Below are 22215 nucleotides of genomic sequence, written 5' to 3' on the forward strand. Positions count from 1 at the left end.
TACAGCCATCCCTCAGAACAAAGAATGAAAAAGAGCCCCCTCCCCCGAGTCCTCAGTCTTAGCTGAGTTTGGGAGAGTGGATTTCCATCATGCCCCTGACAGCTAAGGCCCTGGCCTGGCAAATTGCCTTAAAGCTTCAGGAAGCCTCAAGGAGGCATTTAGCAATGCTAAAAGGAAACAGCGGAAGCTGGTAATTTCCCTCCTGTGTTCTTGCTGCTAAGGGAAAGGTTCTTGTTCCAGTTACACATTTACTTCTGCTAAAATTAATCTAATTAGCACTGGTCTAGCCAATAAGCAAAAACTGGTTGCTGAAGTAAAAATGACAGGAACTTTGGAGGAAAGTGACCACCCCATCTTGGGACGAAAACAGACGCTGTGGGCCCAGGGGAAGCTGGGTCTTCCCCCTTTCCCACTAAGGGTCCCCTATTTCACATGCAGATCAGGTTCAGCCCTGGGGGAACTTGGCCAAGAAGGCGTCAGACTCTCAGACTCCTGGTTCTTTATGCTCCCGCCCCAGAACCCAGAGGGAAATGACCTAAAGCGTAAGCTTTGTTGCTGTTCAGTTATTGCAATTGTGTCCAACTCTCTGTGACCCCATTTGGATTTTCTTGACTAGGATACTGCAGTGGTCTGCTATCTCCCTCTCCAATTCACTTTGTAGATGAGAAAATTGAGGCAAACAGGGTGACATGACTTGCCCAAGATCACACAGCTAGTAAGTGTCTGAGGCCAGATTTGAACTCAGGGAGATGAGTTGCATTGCACTCTGTGCACTATGGCGCCACCTAGCTGCCCCTAATCACAAGTTTGATTCCTGTCTAAGGTTTCTCCTAAAGGCGTCAGAAAAGGTACTAAATAAGGTATAGGACAGCTATTTATTCCTCCAAACAAAAGAAATGCTTAAAACACAAAGAATTCGTTAAGTGCACATTGACAAAAATTCAAAACATGAAACAATAATCAATAAGTCCTATTACATTCTCAGGAGGTTAATACTTAAAGCATGGGACATTTAATGAGATGATTGAACGGGCATTTCACCTTTACCTCAGCTCTGCACTGTTGGGAGAGCCCCCTCAAGGCCCTTGTATTCTGTAGTCTAGGACAGGGCTTGGACTCTTGCTCCTCTAGGTGCAGGTCATCTTCTGACCTTCCACTACTGTGTAACCAGCGTCACCTGAGGAACCCAGAAGCTCCTGACCTCCCAATCATGAGGTTGCCTTCCAGGTTGGAAACCTCCATCTCAGTAGGGCTGCTTAGTCACCTGTGCTCAGGCAAGGAGACAGAAAGAAGACACAGCCAGGGTCTAAGGGCCCAGGCTCCTCCTTACCTTAGTAGCCCATACACCCACTGCTCCTCTGAATCCTATCACAGGAAGTTCCAGAGAGAGCTCCACATCTTATGTTCCAAAGAGAGGAAAGAAAAGAGCAGGAGAATTGTTCCCTTTAAAGGCAAGTGAGTGAGTGAGTCATCCTTCCTGGCTCTGTGATCAATGCTCTGACGCAGGCACCTCTCGCTGCTGTTGTGGGACGTGGTATCCATGAGGAGATCGCTTCATGATCCCAAAGAGGGAGTCTGTCAGCACCGGTCAGTTTACGACAACTAACGGGGTCAGTGGGAGAGGCCTGTGAAGCGAGCATGGAGGCTAGCCTGGAGCACACCATGACTTAGCCGAGGCAGTGTTTATTTCTTGTGGCCACAAGAGAAGATCAGCGCCATGAACGTGCTGATGAGTGTCATTGTCAAGGTCATCATCCAAGCAGAGTGTTTTAGAGTTTGCAAAGTACTTCACAAATATTATCTCATATTTATAAAAATGTAGAGCAGAGCAATTGCCAATAAGCTTTTGAAAATACAGAAAACTCAAATGAAGGTGGTACAGAATTGACAAGATTGAAGAAGGCAGAGCTGGTGGGCCACAACTGGCTTGTGATGGGAACACTTCGGGTGAGTGGGCACCTTCCCACAGTTCTCTTCAGAGGCAACCAAGTTTCCACATGGAAAACACATGTTTTATCGTCCTTCACCGGGACTGTGAAGCAGTTTGCCGTCACAGCCCCAGAACCTGGATTCCAGAGAGTCAACAAAACAATCCACACCTTCAAGGAACCCAAAGTAACATTGCTCTACCTGAACAGAAAACAACATAGTTTGCAAGAAAGATTGAGGAGGGGCAGCTAGGTGGCACAGCGGATAGCACACTAGACCAGGAGTCAGGAGGACCTGAGTTCAGATGTGAACTCAAACACTTGACACTAGCTATGTGACTCTGGGCAAGTCACTTCACCCTGATTGCCTTATAGAAAAAAAAAAATTGGGGAGGATGAGAGAGAAGCCACAGGAGTAGAGAAAGGAAGCAGGCGTTCCAGTCTCATAAAGGGGAGAAGCTGGGCGCGTCTAGATCCTACCCAGGCCACGGCTTGATGCTGATCCCTAGGAAAATGCTCTAATGTATAATTAAAGGGATGGTTTGTCCGGATTTAGAAATGGAGCTAGCGGTCCCTAAAAGGTAGCGTAGCTTCCTCAAGACAGCTCATGACACACTCTTTGCTTGGTGATCTGCTCGAGTGTTTTGCCAAGGATAAACGACAAGCTTACCAGACTGTAGCATTTGGGAAACCAAGACATTACCCATCTCCAGTCCTAAGGCACTTCTCCTAATTCTCCCGTGACTCATCAAAGACCACCACGTCTAGTTTCACAACCACATCCAAAAAGCTCTTTCATTGCCCTGGTACCCAGTTCATGGGACTCATTTAGAGTGGCCTTGTGCTCTCTATCTCCTCATCCATCTTGGACTTGGATTCTCTCTTTAAAAAAAGAAAATAAACACTTTTTATTTTGAAATTTAAAATGATCAAAAACACAATTATTTGAATATACAAAGAACATAAAAGAGGATTATGCATGAAATTGTCAGTTTCTGGTTTTTACGGTTTTAAGTGCATATTAAATTTAACAAGATAGTAACAAAATTGCCCTGATGTTTGTGTCACTCCTAACCTTGTTTTTCCTACATATTTTTAATGTTGATTATTCGTGCTTTTCTCTTCTTTTCTTATGATCTCAGTCACCATCCACTCATTTCCCCCATTTCTCCCAAATGGAAGCCCGCCTTGCCTTGTCATCAATAAGCCGAGTCAAGCCAAACAAATCAACAGTTGGGTCCTGTCTGAAAATGTCCACCTCCTGCCCTCTAGTCCATCCCTGTTCTGCCAAGCATGGCAAGGTCGGATGCAGATTCAGACTTTTGATGTGAGGATTCATTCACACACACGTCCAAGTTGTTTTCCTCTAAGTTGTGGTGGTCATCGTGGCCTCTGCCCCCTATAGTCTTTCCCATTAGAAGGGGACCCCCTTGAGGGCAGAGGCTGTCTGGTTTTCTATTTGTGGCACCACCACTGTGTTGGGTACATAGCTGGTGCTTAATAAATGCTTCTTTTTGTTACTTCATTCTGTTGACTATTATTATTAAGGGGACTTAATTTCTTCTTTCAAATTGTCTGAAGGTTGGCCATGAGGAAGAGAAACTCGACTTTGTCGGCTTGGTCTCAGAGATCAGGACTAGGTGTGGGGGAGGGGGCATTTCCATCTCCAGCCTCTGTCTCTTTGCTTTGGCCATCCCCCATGCCGGAAGCACCATCCTTCCTCTCCTCAGCCTCTGAGGAGCCTTCCCTTCCTTCAAAGCTCGGCTGAGAGACAACATCAGTCAACAGGATGCTTCTTCTCTTCCCTCCTCTAATATTTCCTTATCTATTTACCTAATGTATCCTCCAGTGGCAGGTCAGCTCCCTGAAGGCAGGGGCTGGTTTTCATCTTTGTGTCCACATCACCAGGTTGGTGTTTTGCACACAGTAGATGCTTAATAAATGTTTGTTAAATGTAATGGAAAAGTGGAAATGGCTCCCTCAAGACGTAATAAGTTCCCCATCATGGGAGTTCTGCCAGCAGAGGCTGGGTGGCCCCGGGGGGGTTGGGGGGAGAGGGTGTGGACCTCTGCGGAAGAGATAACTGCTCTGGAAGAAGCTGAGCTGGCTGCTCCTGGGGCCCCTTTCTCCAAGGCCCGGTACATGCAGTGCTTACTGGCCACCACAAGAGGGCAGCAGTCAGTTTGTTCAACTCCAGATGTCCATCAAGGACCACCAGATTTTAGAACTGGAAGGGAGCTAAGCCATCCAGCCCCCTCAGGTTTCAGATGGGTAAACTCAGGTGCTAAGATGGGAGAGGCTTGTCCCTTAGATTGGGAGCTCCTTGAGGGCAGGGACTGTCTTTTGCACAGGCACTTAATAAATATTGATGATTGGTGGATTGGCCAAGGCCAAACAGTCGACAGAGCCAGGACCTTCCACGGCCTGTCCAGTGCTCTTTTCCCCAGGCCACACTGCCTCTGGCACTGAACTGCCCAGACCCCACCCTCCAGGGTGCCCCTCCATCTTGACCCAGATCTGTGTCCCTGCTCAAGCCCAGTGACCATATCCCTTCTCCCTCCAGTTCCCCTCTAACCACATTAGGCAGCCTGAGATTGATAACTCAGACATAAGCCAGTGATTTAAAAAATCGTAATTCTTAAAAAGCAGGTACCAGAGCCGCAGAAGTGAAGCCCATCTCCCACCAGGGGAACCTCAAAGGCAGCAGAAGAGGGACAGAGAAGTCACACTGCGCTCTGGGGAAATGAGGGCCACTCCCCCAGCCCCCCATGAGCCCAATGTCAGTGTGAGGGGCCTCAGCTCGCCTTTCCTGCCTGAGTCAGAATTGGCTCAATTCAGAACCGCCCCTGTGAACAGCGGCACTCACACTCTGGGGATGAGGCTGGAGCAAGAGAAGCAGCAGGTTGGACTGTTCATACCAGAAGTTCCTCATCTTCTGGCCACTGGTCTCGTCTTCCTCATGCTGAACCTCTCTCCCCAAAATGAATTCCAGTTAATTGAGGCTGTTGGTCAATTAGGAGTCTGGTTAGGGGTTGTTTTACTGAACCACACTGAGATCTTGACAACTTGGACAGGTATCAGAGGTTCCTCTGAGAGGCTACCCATTTCAGAGACCAGCCAAGTGAGTCCAGGGAAGAGAGGGCTTACTTCACATGTGCCAAGAACTAAAGGCCTGGTGCTGCTCTGGTGCCTGAGGGGGACCAAGGGGAGGGGGTGATCAAGGGGCCGTGGGGGAGAGGGCGCACAGGCTCAGGGAGAGTCTGCTGGCAGCTACTCCTGCCCAGGCCCATCCTCCCCATCCAGGGCCTGCTCATAAGGGTAGCGCCTTCTGCCAGGGCCCAGGGCGCCCACTCCTAGGGGCTCCCCATCACCATCCTCGTTGTCTGAGCCGTCTCGGCTGTGGGCTGAGCCCTGCTCATTTTCCGAGCCTGTCTCATCGGAGTTGTCATCTTCCAGGTAACGGTAACCGCACACCTTGTGCTGGGGCCGGGGAATTCGGGGCAGGCGGTAGGCTACACGCTGCTTGAGCTTGGCCTCCATCCACAGGTAGGAGGCCATGGACACCAGGACCGTCAACAGTAAGATGGCCAACTTGGCCTGGGGGGAGAAGCAGGGGCTGCTCAGGGGCTACCCTCCCCCCCCACATGCCCATGATCCTGGCCCAATAGGGTCTGCCCTTCTTTTCCCTACCCCATCCCCACCCCGCACTGGCTGCACTTCTGACCCAGCCCTGTCGGACTCAGCGTCTCCCCTCCCTCCCATATGTACATGTATGCACATTTCATATGGTCTTCCTCACCAGTCTTCCTGCTAGGAAGGCCCTGGCTACCTGTCCGTCAAGGCCAGCTCCCCAGCCACCCCCTCCAAGAAACCAGGCCGCACTGATGCAGCAGGGACAGTGTGATGGGGCTTGGCCCGGGGGGCCTCTGAGGCCCTTCCCCCAAGGCCTGCCCCTTAGCTTCCTGTCTGCAGCCCTCACCAAGACACAGCTGTGCCAGGAAGGCTCTTCTGCAGGTCCTTGGGCCATTAAACAGTGTATGTCCTGCCTTCCCAGGGACACTGGAGGCAGAGACTACCCCTCATTCCTCGCAAGCCTTCTCAGTAAATGTTTGGCTCCAGACCTAGCAGGGTAAGGCTTGTTTTCCCCTCCCCGCTCCAGCGATGACTGGGCCCAGATTCTGGGACTTGGGAGTTGAGAGTCCTGGGTTCAAAGGCTTCCTTTGATCCATAACTGTGATTGGGGGGCGGGGAGGGCTGCAAATCCCTTCCCTCTCTGAGCTTTAGGGACCCAGAGGCTGTGAAATCCAACTCCCTCATTTTACAGAGGAGGAAACTGAGGCCCAGAGAAAAGGAAGTGACTTGGCCAAGGTCACACAGGCGGGAGGCATCCCAGGTGGCATTTGAATCCAGGTCCTATGACTCCATGATCCACCTTCTTTAAATGCTTAATAGAGCTTGCTAGCTGGTTGAGTGATTGAACGGCATGCCACCTCCCTGGGCTCAGTTTAAGCAACATTTATTAAGCCCCCACTGTATACCCTGCCTGGAGGAGCTTGGGGTCCCTTAGGGGCATGCACTATGTGCACAGATAAGCACACTCAGGCTGTGCACAAAGTTACAGGAGGAAGGAGTCATAGGAGTCAAGAAGGAAGTAGCCGGGGCCTGGGGCAGGGAGAGGGGCAGCTGAGCTGGGCTTGGAAGGAAGCCAGGGACTCTAAGAGGCAGAGCTGAGGAGGGAAGGCACTGCAGGCATTGGGCACAGCCCATGCAAAGATGCAGGAGCAAGAGAAGGCTATTGTGAGGAGGAACCTGCAAAACTTAAGGGGCTTGAAAATGCTTTTAAATGGTGGAAGAATTCAGGAAGCACGAGAAGACCCACCTGAACTGATGCAAAGGGAGCAAACCTAGGGAAACGACATGCACAAGCCTACAGTCTGAGAACACTGGCCAGGTTTGCTCAACTTGTTTCTTTTTTTAAAGTTACAAGGAATGGGGAAGAGAGGGGATACAGACACCTTTAGAGATGGAAGTAAGGTAAAAGCAAATATTTTGATAATGAAAATTGCAAAAAGACAAGGTGTTTGAGAAAGATGAGTCGTTCTTCCATTAACGCCTGGATTCCCAGGGGCCCACTCTGACCTCCCCCTCCATGTACACCTCCTGCCCCATCTCACCTTCATGGGCAGGTCGGAGCCGAGGTAGACTGCAAAGATGGCGAGGGCCTGACACCAGTGGTAGATGGTGAAAATGAAATCCTGACGCTCTTTATCTTCGTACAGAATCCCAAGGAGGGCTGTGGAGGGCAGAAGGCATGGCCTGGCTGAGGCCTCTCAGTTTCTACACCCAGGGTCCCAGGTCTGGCCCTGACCCTCTGGGTTGGTAAGTGGGGCCCCCCACCTTCAAACCCTGGGTTTGGGGTCCTGTGCTGCACCCCAGCACAGTCCCACAATCCATATGCAGGGTCCTCTGCCTGTCCCGAGCCCCACCCCCACCTGTAAATCTGGTCTCTTAGCCATTCCTCATGTCTCTCAACAGGCCTAGGCACCTGGGGGGTGAAATAAATAAAGCACCAGCCTCGGAGGCGGGAAGCCTGAGTACAAATTCTGCTTCTAATACTTCCTAAACATGTGACCCTGACTTAATCGCTCTGAGCCTCAGTTTCCCTATCTGTAAAATAGGGATGCTGATGGTAGCCCCTACCTCACAGAGCTGTTATGGGGATCAGATGAGGTAAGACACGGAGTGCTTCGCAAAGCTTGAGGCGATATAGAAAGGTGAGCGATTACCAGGACGGATGGCTAGGGGGCACCACAGCGCACAGAGCGCCAGGCCTGAGGTCAGGAAGACTCGTCTTCTCGAGTTCAAATCCAGCCTCAGACACTGCCTAGCTGTGTGACCCTGGGCAAGTCACTTAAACCTATTGGGCCTCAGTTTCCTCATCTGTAAAATGAGCTGGAGAAGGGAACGGCAAAGCCCTCCAGTACCCTAGCCAAGGAAACCCTAAATAGGGTCATGGAGAGTCAGACATGACGGAAAAATGACTCAGTAACAACAACAAAGGGCGGCGGTGTGTCCCCCCATCCCCCGCCATCAGTACTCACTACTTAATGCGATCTTGTTGAGGGCACTGCCCACACCCCAGAGCACAGCCACCATGTAGAAGACCCAGCTGTGGCTGAGGACCTGCGGGTGAGGGGCCCAGAAAAAGAAGGCAAGGATGAGCAGCAGGTGCACGGTAGCCCCGGCCACCAGGGGCACCTGTCGGGGCAGACACAGCTGAAGGAGCCCGAGGCTGGAGAAGACAGCAGCACCGAAGCCGTAGGCCGTCAGGATGGGTGCCAGGTATTCCAAGCCCATGGAGCACACACCGTAGCCCTGCAGAGAGAAGGGATGGAGGCCTCCAAGCTTCTGGGCCACAGGGAGCCGCTCACTCACTCCCAGAACCAGGTGAGAGCCTCCCGGATTCTTTCAGCACAAGACAAACGTCAGCAAACTGCTGGAACATGTCAAGGATATGGGGACAAAGAACCCCAGGGCACCCCGAGCCAGGAAGAGGGGGCCCCTGAGTCACTGAGGAGCCCTCCACATACCAGAGTGAAGCCAGTGCAGACGAAGAGCACTTCAAAACCGCTGTAGATGAAGAACGGGAAGAGGTGGCGTAGTCTGTAGTCACGCATGTGCTTGAAGGGGAGCTGGAAGATGTTTCCCCAGCCCACGCTGCGAAGGTCAATCTCCTCTGTGGGCCGGTAGGCAGAGCCACACAGGGCCAGGATCTAGGGGTGGAATCACAGGGCCTGGACCGGTCACCCTCGGAAGCCTACAAAGGACTTTGGGTGGAGCGGCCCTGCAGGGGAGGCTGGGTCAGCGCACTCATCCCCACTTCACAGCTCTGGTGCAGGTAAGTGACTTGTCCCAGTCACACACCTGGTCAGTGTGAGGCCAGATGTGAGCAATAATAATAGTAATAATAACAACTAGCATTTTTGTGTTCTAAGGTTTCCAAAGCACTTTACATACATCATTTCATTTCATCCTTACAACAACCCTACAAGATCAGGACAACATGCATTATCAGCCCATTTAATAGATAAGGAAACTGATACACAGAGAAGTTAAATGATCTGTTTAATGGTCACAACAGCTAGTAAAGACCTGAGGCAGATTCAAACGGAGGTTTTCCTAGATTCTGGATCACATATGCACTATAACGATGGAATAATTGTTTTCAGAAAACGCCCTGTATGCAGAGAAATTGCAGCTGAGTCCATAAGATAAGAAGACAGAAACACCGCCCAAGGGCAAAACTTCATGAATTGACCCCAGAGCCCTTTCCTATTTAGAGCTACCATTCAGCATCCCTGCTGTCACCTCAGCCCACTAGCTCACTAATGTTAGTGTACATAAGCCCCGATGCCTGTGACTCAGGGTCTGGACATATTTGTGGCTCTGTCAGTGACTTGAAGGACTAGTAATTGACCCTGCAAAAGACAGGAGTCCCTGATTCTGGTTTGGCACATGAAGGAAGGAATGGGGACAATGATCGGGGGGGGGGGAGAGGGAGAGAGAGAGAGAGAGGGAGGGAGAGAGAGAGAGAGGAGAAAGGGAGAAAGAGAGAGAGAGAGGGAGGGAGGGGGAGAGAGAGAGAGAGAGAGAGGGAGGGAGGGAGAGGAGAAGGAGGGGAGGGAGAGAGAGAGAGAGAGAGAGAAGAGAGAGAGAGAGAGAGAGAGAGAGAGAGAGAGAGAGAGAGAGAGAGGAGAAAGGGAGAAAGAGAGAGAGAGAGGGAGAGGGGGGGGAAGGGGGAGAGAGAGAGAGAGGGAGGGAGAGAGAGAGGGAGGGAGAGAGAGAGAGAGGGAGGAGAGAGAGAGAGAGAGAGAGAGAGAGAAGAGAGAGAGAGAGAGAGAGAGAGAGAGAGAGCAGAAGAGTCTGGCAAGGAGGAAGACTCAGAACCATAGCCTAGAGGAGAAGGAAGGGAGACAAGAAACCCAACCAAGGAAGGACTGCCTGGGGACATTGCTCACATCAGGGACCTCATCCTTGATGGCCCTCACTACAAAGATGCTCAGGATACCTAGCAGCCCAGCCCAGGAGGCGGGAGGAAGGCGGATCTGTGCAACAGGAGGAGCCAAAGAGTGAGCAGGATTCTCAAAGGCAAGTGACAGAAAATAGAGCAGAAAATCCAAAAGAACGTGAGAGAAAACCTGAATACCATGAAATAGAGTATCTTAAGCACTCTCCAGAAGTTACAGAACAGCAGCAGCAAGAAACTTCAGAATGTGGAGAGGAAGAGAGAGACAGAGACAGAGACAGAGACAGAGAGACAGAGAGAGACAGAGAGATACAGAGAGAGAGACAGAGAGAGACAGAGACAGAGACAGAGACAGAGACAGAGAGACAGAGAGAGACAGAGAGAGAGACAGAGAGAGACAGAGACAGAGAGACAGAGAGATACAGAGAGAGAGAGACAGAGACAGAGACAGAGAGAGACAGAGATACAGAGAGAAACAGAGAGATACAGAGAGAGACAGAGACAGAGAGAGACAGACAGAGACAGAGAGACAGAGAGAGACAGAGAGAGAAAGACATGGAGAACTCTTAAGGGAAGGAATCTGTGCTCTCAATGCAGAATTTAAAAACAAAAAGAGCAGAATAGTAAAAATTAAATGCACAATGGAGGGATTCTACAAAGAAGTAGAAGCTTTGAGAAAGAAAATCATCTGTTTGGAGCACAAAAATACTTCAGCAGAAGAAAATCTGGCAGAAGAGAAGTGAAAGTTAAAAAGAATAGATGGATTCTCTACAATTCAAATATGCTGACAGAAGGTGCAGAGTTAACTTAAGGAACAGAGGTCTTCGGAATGGCATGATCAACTAAGGACCTGAATACCATCCTGCAGGAAACAGCACAAGAAAACTACCCAGAACTTCTGAATACAGGATATAAAACACAGATCAAGAGAATCCACAAATCAGTGCTGGAAGAAAAATACACTTCAAAAGTCATTGCAAGTAATGGTTAAATTGGACGATTTTAATGACAAAGAATAAATTCTGCAAGCAGTCAAGAGAAAGACTTTCAAAAATGAAGAACACAAGATTATTCCACATTTGTGAGAAAGCACAGAAGAGAATGAAATAGCATATTCTGAAAATCAAAGGTACTCAGGCTACAACTCAAAATAACATCTTGTGAAGACAACTTCAATCATCAAGAGGGAAAAATAGACTCAATAAACCCAGGCCACGTTGCCTCCCTACTACTTATTCTATACACCACACTGCTTGCCTCTTCTGGAGTATACATTATAAGCTTAGAACTAGAACAGGCCGTAAGTATTTTCTAGCCCAACTCTCAACTTCCAGAGGTGGAAACTAAGGCTCAGAATGACAGAGTGGATAAACTACGGGGTTGGTTCAGAAAGTCCTGGTTTCTAATCTTGTCTCAGACATTTATTATCTGGGTGAGCATGAGCAAGTTACTTGAACCTCTTTGACTCCCTATGTAAAATGCCAATAATAACAGCACCTGCTTTATAGCGCTGTTGTCAGGTTTGAGCTGGATAACGTGCTTTGCAAACCTTAAAGCATTATAGAAATGTTGGCTAGCCATAACATGACTGTATCTGAAAGAAAGCAAAGAGAGGAAGACTCCAGATGTACGAAATTATTGATGATCAAAAATTGTACGCTGAGGAGCTGCCTTTCTATTAGTGGGTGGCTAAACAGATTCTGGTCTCCAAATGCAATGGAATATCTGTGTCATAAGAAATGATGTGACAGATCATTTCAGAGGGAGCTGGGCAGACCTCTGTGAAACGACGCAGAGTGAAGTGAGCACAGTTTGGAGGACAATATACAATAACATTACACAGGAAAAGACCAACTCTGAAAAGCTCTGGATCTCTGTCCAATGCGATGATAAGTTATGATTCTAGAGGACTGAAGAGGAAATGTGTCACCACCCTCCTGCCCAACAGGGACAGACTGAATATGAAGAACGATCCATGCCTTTGGGCATGGCCAGTGTGGGGATGTCTTTGACTGGATGAGGCACATTTGTCTTGAAGGTGTTTTTTAATTGCTCAGGAGAGAGGGGAGAGATAATAAATGGTTGTGAAAAGAAATAAGCATACTTAAAATGTCAGCTAATATTATTATTGTTGTTATAAGGACTTGCCCAAGGTCACAAGAATCATAAACATCAAGGCCAGATGTCAGATCCAGGTTAATCCCCTGATGCCGAGGGCTCTGAGTTCCAACCTAGGGATCTATGTTGAGATCTAGGATGTTCAGACACCCATCCAGCCCCAATCTCTACCGAATCCTACAGCCCACCAGACCCATATCCTACCCAGACCTATCTGGAGATGTGTCCTGGGCACCAGAGGGGCCCAGAGCCATGATGATCTGCACACCCATAGGCACCCCCTCACAAATAACCTTCCTGAAGAGACCTATCTCCCCACCCTATGAGCTCCCCAAGGAGAGTGTCCACATCTGATTTGGAGTTCCCACAGAATGGCTAAGCACTGTACCCAGAAGGCACTTCTTACACGGAACAGAATTTGTTCCATGGCTCCTTTGGGGCCTAGGAGTAGGGCTAGCTTGCGCTGTCCATGGGGAGCACCTTTTTGTGAAGACCAGGGATCCCCTTCCCACAGATCTCCCTCTCCTCCATCCCCTCCAAAGCCCTTCCTGCCCCATCTCTTATCATAGTCCCTCCCCCACCCTTCTCCTCCTGCTTCCACAGGAGGATGGATGCTTGGCCAGGCCTGAAGGAATCCTTACCAGCAGCATGGCCAGAAAGGCCACCGACATGAGCACACTTTCAACCACGATGAGGTTCTGGCTGTGGGGCAGTCTCCGAAGCACAGTCCTGTTGAAGCCAATGAGGATCCCATAGCTGTTGGTGCCTGGGGGACACAAAGTCACAGTGAGATGGGACAGGAGTCACAAGGACAGAAGCAGTGACAGAAATGAAGCCAATTTGCTCCCAAAGCCACCCCAGGCTGTCACTGGCACTGTCACATTCATTGGTCTGCTGCTGCTGTTTGGATCTGAGGTCAGAGGTCAAGGTCACAGGCTCTATCTCCCAGTGGACCAACACTTAGCTTTAATTCTCATCCAAAGATTGACCAATGGACCTAGGCCAGAGGCTGAGCTTCTCACCCTAACCATAGCCCATGCTAAGCCCCAGGCCAAGTGCCAAGTGCCTTACCCTGTGCCTTAACCTCTGTAACCATCTTGCAAACATGCAATGTTCTCAAGGAGAACTGGTTAGGAAGGTGTGGCGGATACAAGCCAATCCTTCCTATTCTGAGATCACAACCCAAAGCACATGGCCCACTGGGGGCTCAGCAATGTCACTCTCACAGAGAAAGTGCTGCTGAGACACACACGGAGCCCCACCCTTGCCTCAACTGAGGCATCTGCCTTTCCTGGACCAGGATGAGCAGAGCCTTTGTGCTGGTCCAAAATCTCTCTAAAGAGAGCAACACTGGGGATAATCGTTCCCTCTTCTCCAAACCCAAGCTGTCCTTCAAGGCCCACGTTCTCCAGGAATTCTTCCCTGACCACCCCAGTCCACCTTGGCGTGTTCCTTAGAAGCACAGCCTAGTAGAAGAAGGGACCTCAAAGGCTAGAGAGATCAATCTATCTCCTTCATTTTACAGATGGAGAAACCGAGCCCAAGAGGGGAAGGGACTTGCCCTGGGTCACATAAGCAGCAAGCTGGGATTCGAACTCAGGTTGCATGACTCTAAGTTCAGTGGTCTTCCCGCTGTGTCATGCTTTCTCCTTGACTTTTGAGGATACAACGTCACGGTGCATTTCTCATGGCAGCCTCTGGCAATTAGACAGCTTGTCATGCCCGTTGGCCTATTTCCATCCCCTATGCTCAGATGTTCCCCCAGAGCTATCCTGGACCCTCTTCCCCCTCCACACTGTGCTCTCTGGCTTGGTGATCTCACCAGCTGCCAAGGGTTCGATTATCATCTCTATGCAGATGACGCCAGAGCTACATATCCGGCCCTAATCTCTCTCACGAGTTCCATCCCACATCACCAACTGCCTGCTTGACCCCCCCCCATGACTTTGTCTCCAAGTGTGTGCCACCCACATCCACTTGCTTTACTGCTCTCCAGACTGCCCTCCATCTCCCCTCCCCCTTCTGAAAACTCAACAAAGAAAAGAGCCTCAATACAACATTGAAACATACAGAAGGAAACAAAAGAACACGGAAGGCTCAGAAGGGGCAGTAAAGGAGCGGGATGATTTTGTTACTACTGTGTTGATTAATATGCATTTTTCAAGCAGAAGCTCTGTAACGGAAGTCCCTGGTTTCACGGGATAACCCACTTTTTTTCTTGGCCCATCAGAACACTTGCGGTAGCTGACGCCCAAGTTCATGATCGTTTCTGAAATTGCTACGTTGTGTCTACATGTTTCTGTCCAGGTGAGACACAGGCGCTTTGGGGGCAAGGACTAGTTTCTGTATTTGTCTCCCTGGCACTCGGCACAGTGACTGGCTTGCCTTCATCATCATCATCATCATAGCTAACACTTCTATACCACCCGTGCCAGGCACTGTGCTGAGCTTTTTTCAAACACTTTCAAACATTCTGTCATTGGACCCTCACAACAACCCTTAGAGGGAGGTGCTATTATTATCCCCATTTTATAGATGAGGAAACTGAGGCAAACAGAAATTCTGTGACTGCGTATAGCACGTGCTTGATACAGTGATGCTTGTTGAATTGAGTTGAGGCTGGGCACCCCCTCCCCGTCCCTGCCGCCCCCAACCCCAGCCACAGAGTTGAGTTTCAGACTCACCACAGCTATGCACATTATAGAGGGTGTGATTCCGACCATACAAGTACCCATTGAGGAAGAAGACCATGGGCCCCTGGGCACAGGCAAAACTGAGCTGCAGGAAAGGAGAGGGGAGGCTGGAGATGGTGGCCGTGTGATCCCGAGCCATGACCACCTCCCAGCTAGGGGCTGAGCCCCACAGCCAGCCTTCTAGGGGCATTTATAGGGGATGGAATACTAGATTAAGAACTAGAAAGGATCTTCGAGGCCAGCAAGCACAACCGCCCATCTCTCCATTTTACAGAGGAGGAAACTGAGGTCCAAAGAAGTCAAGCCACTCGCCCAAGGTCATACAGGTAGAGCTGAGATACTAGGCCAGGTCCTCTCCCTCCAAATCCAGGCCCCTTTCTGCCACACCATGCTAGCTCCTCACAATAGGGTGATACCAGGCACTCCAGTGGAGGGGAAGGGGGGGGGGAAGGTGCTGCTTTCCTTTATGATCTGGAAGGCTAGGCTTCCAGGAATTATTATTCCTATTTCACAGAGGAGGAAACTGAGACTTCAAGCAGTGGGGTGATTTGCTCACAGCCACACTGCTACTGTCAGAGGCAGGCTCTGAGCCCTGGTCTCTCTTGGCTCCAAACCAAGCACCCTTTATACTGTGCCATCTTCAAAGGCCCGAGAACCACCAGCAGAGCCAGGTGAGAGGAGGGGGCTGGATAGAAAGGATTGGGGGGGAAGGGAGATCTTCTCAATGCCCCCCCCAAGCACTGCCCCAGGCTAGAAGTTCTTCTGGGCCATGCTCCCAAGGCTTCCCACTCCTGCCCCTAGCCCTGCCCATGCTCACGTGGAAGAAGCTATAGAAGATGGTGTGGAAGATGACAAGATAGGGCATGTGGGCCCCCCTTGGGGGACGCCTCTGCTCCTGAACATGCTCTTCTTTGTAATTCACATACTCGTAGTATTTCTGCGACATTCTGCAAGAGAACACGGAGCACTGGCATGGAGATGGTCTCATCCCCCAGATCCTCTCAGCCGAGCCTCCCAGATGTTCTGGGAGCTGTCCAGCTGCTCCCCGTTCACCCTGTGCTTCCCTCCGCAGTTTTGACCATTCTACTCCATCTCACGCCACCAAACTGGACGTCTCCCTTCTGACACGCTCCCCTTGCTCAGGATGATTTCTATGCCTGGGTGCCCCCTGCTTGTTGATTTTAACTCACTTTAATTCAAAAAACACTGGGGGGTGGGGGGGGAGAAATCCCCCCATCCTCACTCTTACATCAGGGACACAGAAAAGATAACTATTTTGTATTTACTATTTCTTGCAAACTAATCTAACAATCATTTCCAAAGGAAAAGAGCATTACTAACTTGGGGGGAGGTCAGGAAAGGTCTCCTGTGGCAGGAAGTACCTGGGCTGTGTTTTGCAATAAGTTAGAGACTTAATAGGGCAGAGGTGAGGGAAGGCATTCCACACAAAGGAGGGCAGCCTGTGCAAAGGCCATGACCCATCCCTGGAAACCTACTTCAAATACCACCTCTTCCAGGAAACCTCCCCGACCTCCAGGGTCCACAAAGACCTTCCACCTCAGAGCTCACATCACTGGCACTGGGGAGGCATGTCTCTAGTATACTTGCGGTGTAACATTAACTAGCGGTATTGTCTATGCTGGTATCTGCTCTCCCTTCCAGCCTATAAACTCTGTTCCCCTGCCAGTTCCCGGCAGGAGGTGCCGCACACAGCAGCCACAACTGACAAAATTTGCATATTTGCTGACTCGAACTGAGTCAGATTCCCACGTTCAGGTGAGAACGTGGAATCTGCCCACAATACCCCTGGGACAACAGCTGTCTGAGCAGCGCCCATCAGGATCCTGGCAGGTGTGGCCACCAACAGCCCCATGCCTCCACCCCCCCCAGCCCTCCTACCCAGCTGGCCCTGCTTACCTGGTGATGTAGTTCCCCATGGAGGCCCAGAGGGGCACAATGGCCACGCCCAGGGCAACTGCAGAGGGTACTAGTGTGTAGTATCGCTCCCAGTAGTTGGTGGAGACAAAGAGGGCATAGATGCCCACGGCCAGGAACATCACCCACTTGGTGCCAAAGAACCTGCCAGGGGGCAGAACTTTCTCAGTCAGGTGTCCTCTGCCCTCAGCCTTCAGCCCTGGCAGACCCTCGAGGCTGGCACCAAGTCCAACCCAGGCCTGGCACTGGCTGTCCAGCCTCTACTCCAAGACCTCCGGTGCCAGGGCAGCCCCTTCCATCCTGGGCCACCTCCTGAGTTGGAGCCTTCCACCGCAGATCTCGGAATCACTAACACTGTCCACAGAGGGCAGCGTAGTTCAGGGAAAACAGCATTGCTTCTGGGGGCCAGGGCCCTGAATTCAAATCCTTCCTCTGAATCTTGTGCCCTGTGTGACTTGGGCAAGGCCCACTTAACCTCCTTCAGCCTCAATTTGCTCATCTGTGAAATGGAGAGGTGGTCTCTCCAGCTCTGGGTCTGGGGTCCTATGGGTCTGTGAACCTCAGGACCTCCTCCAGCTCCAGGACAGACAATAGGAGGAGGGAGGTCAGCAAAAAAAAAACCAGCCTCAGCTTTAGCACTGGGTCTGGATTCTAGTCCTGACTCTGCTTCTAATGTACTATGTGACCTTAGTAGCCTAGACTAGCATCTATTCCCTTCTCTGGGCCTCAGTTTCCCAAATGGTAAAACAAAAAGGTCGATCCCTGAAAGTTCAACCAGCTCTGAAATGTTGCCACTATACGTCTTCCTGAAGGTAGTTAGGTCAGACCTGCAGGGTATATTCAGTCCAAGTTCATAAGCATTTATTAAGCACCTACTGTGTGCTAGGCACTGTGCGATGGGCTGGGGAGACAAGGACAGAAATGAGGCAATGCTTGCCTCAAGTCCATTCTATGGGAGGGGATACAACATGGCCCCAAAGAAATACAAATTCTGTATCATTTCAAGACAGAAAGAATGCTGATAACTGGAGGGGTGGGGGTGGGGAGGAGGACCAGAAAAGGCTTCATCTGGGAGGTGGCGCTCAGGCAGTGCTCGGAAAGGCCCTAGGGATGCTCAGAGGTGGCACCAAGGAGGGAGGCAAAGAGGTGGCATCAGAAATCAGAGTTTATCGGTCAACCTCCTCATTTGACAGGTGGAAACCAAAGCTTGGAGGGGGCTGGCCTCCTGCCTCCCAGTCCCACCGAGGCCTACACACTGGCCGAGCAGGTACAGCCCAGGCAGGGCTTGTGTGTGCCCCCCAGCCCCTCCCTCCACGGGCAGGCCCAGCACAGGGTCGGGGGGCAGTTTGGCACTGCTGCCCACAGCCACCTGATGAGCACGGGTGTGTAGAGCAGAGCCACCACAGGGGTCACGTTGATACCCATCAACATCTTGCTGTCAATGTCGGGGAGTCCCATGCTGCCGTATTTCACCTCTCGGTAGGTCTCATCATAGTGGAGAATCATTTGCATCTGTAGGAGGCCTGGCGGATTGGGGAGGGGGACTTAGGCCTAGGCCCAGTCCAGGCCAAAGCCCCCCCATGAGTTAGTCACCCTGCTCCTGAACAACGCCAAGGAGACTAGAACAGCTGTAGCCCAGGTTCCCCCGTGGAGGGCCGGGGGGGGGGGAGGAAGGAGGGATATTGCTCACAGCAGTCTAGAATCCAGTTCTAGCAGTGGCCTATGGGCTAAGGGGACAGAACGCAGCACCTCTTCGACATTGGGGACCCACTGCCCAGAGTGGGGGGACAGGAAGTGTTCCTAGGAAGGACTAAATCACTCACCAACCACACGCAGAGCCCTAGCCACAAGTTGGGTCAATAACACACAGAGTAAATACTGTCAGACACAGAAAGAGGGAGGCAGTGGGGGCAGACAGGCCAGGCCAGGGAGGGAACAATGACCCCAGCCCTCTAAAACCTTGGGCACATCCTTTCTCTTTTCTCATCAGCAAAATGAGGGGGCTGGTCCCTATTTTCTCTTAGATCCCTCCCAGATCTGACATTCTATGTTCTAAGGTCCCTCCCATCTCTCACATTCCATGTTCTAAGGTTCTTCTCAGCCCAAGAATTCCATGTCCTAGTTTCTAAGTTCCTTCACAGGTCTGACATTCTGTGTTCTGAAGTCCCTCCCAGCTCTGGCATTCTCTGTTCTCTGTTCCAAGATTCTTCCCTTCCAGGGCTCCCAACTGACGGGTGATGGTCCTGGCAGCCCCACACCCAAGGTGGCCATAATCAACCTGGGGGCCAGGGGAAAGGGGAGAGGAGGCCCCTACTGCTCTGCCCACAGCAATCCCACCTCCTGCAGCTGTGGGGAGAGAGGAAGTCGAAGAGGAACCGGGGCTCTGAGCTGTGGTCCAGGGCTGCCTGGGTCAGGGTCTCCCACTGGTTGCCCCAGGCCTGCTTCCTCATCTGCTTACGAGAAGTCCAGGAGAAATGACTTGCTCAGAGCTTGGCCCCAGCTAAAGTGAAAGACCCACCCACTCCTCCTTTCCTGTCTCTAAAGTCTCCCCAGGTCTGACCAGATGCAATCTAATAATATCATCCTCTACACATTGCCAAGTCTGCTCTCATCAATGCTTGCCAAGCCCCAAGGAAGGGAGGCTGAGGAGGTGTGGCCAACCATGGAGGAAACTGAAACTTAGAAAAGGGAAGTGACTTGTACCCGGTCACCCAGGGAGTAAATGTTGGAGCTGGGCTGAAACCCAAACCTTCGACTTCCAGAGCAGGACTCCTTCCCTGAAAGATAATCTTACATCACCTATGGGACAGCTCCAGAACTAAGGAGACAGCTTGGACCAAGCAGGCCAGTTTCCACCAAAGACCCAAGCCTACTATGTAGTCCTAGAGCCTGGGCAAGGAGAGCTTTTCAAAGCTGCTGCCTTAGCAGACAGTGTGAGAGGATCCATGTAGCTTCCAGTCTTGACCTCCCTCATGTCTGAGCCATGTGACCTTAGGACTCAGACACTAGGCATCCGCAGTGCCTAACCCCTGCCCTGCCCCTTCACAAGGTCAACACTTTCCTGGGACCCACAAGGGTGATTATTGACCCTCCCTGGAGTGAGGCCAGCCTAGGAACAAGTGTGTCAGCCAGTCACTCAACTAGCGGTTATTAAGCATCGCCAGCACCTCAAGGAAACGAATGAATGAGTGAATGAATGAATGAATGAATAAGTTCAGAGCCTTCAGCTAGGGGGAGGAGAGGGGAGACAAAGATCGGGCAACCCTCACAGTCTAATGATTCCTTGCAGAGCTTGAAGGATGATGACTGGTCTCCTCTGGCTGCAGACAATGGGGCTGGATCTCTGACAGAGACTGGCCTGGCAGATTTCTGGAGCCAGGACCCAGATAAAGTGAATGAGGAAGACTGGACCCCACTCTTCATCCAGGACACACCTCTGAGGCCTGGGTCATAGGGAGAGTGGACCCCACTTTTACAGGCCTCCTAATGTTAGTGGCCTCATTTTACAAAGGAAGAAACTGAGGCCCCGGGGAAGTGTCCAGCATCACTCAAGTAGGGGGAGTAGGAATTTGAACACAGATTCTGTGACTCCACAGCCAGCTCAGGCCTTGGCTGGGGAAGTGTGGAGGGAGGCTGAGGGTGCCCTCTCTTACCCAAGTATACACTGTAGGTGAGCATTCCGCCAATGCTAGCAATCACCACATTCTTGATCACGCCTAGCTTCTTTCGGCGGTAATATCTGCGCTCTTCCTCCTCCTCATTGTAGTCTGGGTAGGCCCCCACAAACTCATCCAGCTGGAGGGCACCGGCACAAGGCAGGGGGTCAGAGGCTGAGGCTCCCCCCTCCCCTGGCCCCAGTCACCCTGAGGTGACCACGCTCCCCAGCTCCCTGCCTCCACCCAGCCCAGGACAGACGCTAGAACCTTAGTTGGGGCTCTCCAAGCCGGCAGAGCGATGCTTCCCCTTCCCCCCTCCCCCTCCATCAGACCCCTGGCTCCCTGAAGCACGGGCTTTAGATCAGGAAGAAAACTTAAGACCGCGCCTCCACTTACAGATGGAGCAACTGTCCCAAGTAACCCAAGCAGTCAGCAGGAGAGGTAGACCTGGAACTCGGGACCCCCAAGGTAGTGCTCTTTCCCCAGCCCTCCTCCTACCGGCCCAGGCCCGGCTGGGCTCTCAGGCGGGCTCTCGTACCTCGGGCCCTTCCGGGAGGACCCCGTCGGGGACTCCAGCTTCGGGCTCCTCGGCCAAGAGGCCGGCGGCACCAGCCACTGGGTACAGCGGGGGCTCGGCCTCCATGGCCGGAGAAGGGAGGGCTGTGGGCGGCTGCTGTCCAACAGACAGTCCGTTGGCCTCCCCAGGGGGTGGATCTCCCGACGGGCCCGCCCGGCTCTCCAGCTGCTACCCTGGGACGCCAAGACCGCCTGGCCCCGAGCGCTGCGAGCTCACCCAGTTCTGCCGACCCCCCAAGACAGCCTGGCCTGGACCGGAGGCGGGGGCGGGGCCAGGGGCGGGGCCGAGAGCCGGGAGCCGGGAACCAGGAACCAGGAACAAGAACGCGCCCTGGTCTCTGCCCTGGTACCTGAGCTCCTAGGAGTCGAGATCCCCAAATCGGGGAAAAGGTGTGACTGCTTGGTCCCGGAGGAACCCTGACTGCTGTGTTCACCCCTCCCGCCCCCGACCCCGCTGAAGGCCGTTTAAGGACCAGCCAGCCCCTAGAAGACTAGATTCTAGGCCTGCCCCCTTGTTTGGTAGATGAGGAAACTGAGGCCCCGAGAAGTTGAGTCGCTTGCCCCCAGACCGCGCGCGCACTCTGACCCAGTCCATTCATTCAACAAGCATTACCGCAGGCTAGAAGCTGAAGACCGAGAAGGTAGTGTGGTGCGCACGCTTCCCCACCGCTCCTCTCTTCATTGTGCTAGTGCTGATTAGAAAGAGCTAGGTTCAAATCTCGCCTTTGATGCTTACTGACTGTGTGATCACCACACCTGCAGCACCCCTACTTCCCAGGGTTGTGAGAATCAAAAGAGATAATATTTGTGAAGTATTTTGCAAACCCGGAAGTGCTGCAAAATGCTGGTTCTTGTTAATAACAAAGCTAGGAAGGGGACTTCGTATGTTTCTCAAACCCGTCTCCCCCTTAAGTCAGATGAAGGGGGTGGGCGGGTGCCTCGGGAGCTCTCAACCCAAGATCCTCGGTCATCAGTGCCAGTCTGTCCAGCAGGGCATGTATAGGGCATCTACTCCAACCCTTCATTTAACATATGGGAAAGACACAGCAGTCAGTGACTATAGTAATCTATTATCTGATAAACCCAAAGACCCCAGCTTCTGGGATAAGAACCCACTCTTTGAAAAAAACTGCTGGGAAAACTGGAAAAGAGTATGGCAGAAACTAGGCATAGACCCAAATCTCACACCATATACCAAAATAAAGTCAAAATGGGTTCAGGACTTAGATATAAAAGCTGATACCATAAGTAAACTGGGAGAAAAAAGAGTAGTTTACCTATCA

At 51.5% G+C, this 22215-nt stretch overlaps 1 protein-coding gene across 3 annotated transcripts; it reads right to left on the bottom strand.

The window, feature by feature from the left end:
- Positions 1-861: 861 nt before the first annotated feature.
- Positions 862-21196, bottom strand: UNC93B1 (unc-93B1 regulator of TLR signaling). Of its 3 annotated transcripts, XR_013484078.1 has the most exons (12): positions 20895-21196; positions 20354-20495; positions 18070-18223; positions 16683-16844; positions 15583-15712; positions 14757-14850; positions 12714-12838; positions 8519-8701; positions 8030-8303; positions 7103-7221; positions 4733-5525; positions 862-2810 (listed from the first exon to the last, which is right to left on the bottom strand). XR_013484078.1 is itself a non-coding variant. In XM_020968100.2 (11 exons), exons 1-11 carry the CDS (start codon positions 20997-20999, stop codon positions 5199-5201), a joined length of 1815 nt encoding a protein of 604 aa, XP_020823759.1. In that variant the 5' UTR covers positions 21000-21196; the 3' UTR covers positions 862-5198. The 3 variants fall into 3 exon arrangements, 2 of the variants coding, with proteins under 2 accessions (XP_020823759.1, XP_020823760.1); XM_020968100.2 differs by having other exon boundaries at positions 862-5525; XM_020968101.2 differs by lacking the exons at positions 20354-20495; positions 20895-21196 and adding an exon at positions 19038-20327 and having other exon boundaries at positions 862-5525.
- Positions 21197-22215: the final 1019 nt, after the last annotated feature.

Source organism: Phascolarctos cinereus, unplaced genomic scaffold (genome assembly GCF_003287225.1).
Source record: "Phascolarctos cinereus isolate Bilbo 61053 unplaced genomic scaffold, phaCin_HiC Scaffold_9;HRSCAF=440, whole genome shotgun sequence".
Taxonomy (NCBI): domain Eukaryota; kingdom Metazoa; phylum Chordata; class Mammalia; order Diprotodontia; family Phascolarctidae; genus Phascolarctos; species Phascolarctos cinereus.

Bases quoted from the DNA above. Each gene is read 5' to 3' on its own strand.
- UNC93B1 (XM_020968100.2), bottom strand. From the start codon at position 20,999: ATGGAGGCCGAGCCCCCGCTGTACCCAGTGGCTGGTGCCGCCGGCCTC. The intron at 18,224-20,353 runs GTAAGAGAGGGC...CCAATCCGCCAG, and splicing joins CACCTACAGTGTATACTTGG to GCCTCCTACAGATGCAAATG. The intron at 8,304-8,518 runs GTATGTGGAGGG...TTCTCTCTGCAG, and splicing joins TCTGCACTGGCTTCACTCTG to GGCTACGGTGTGTGCTCCAT.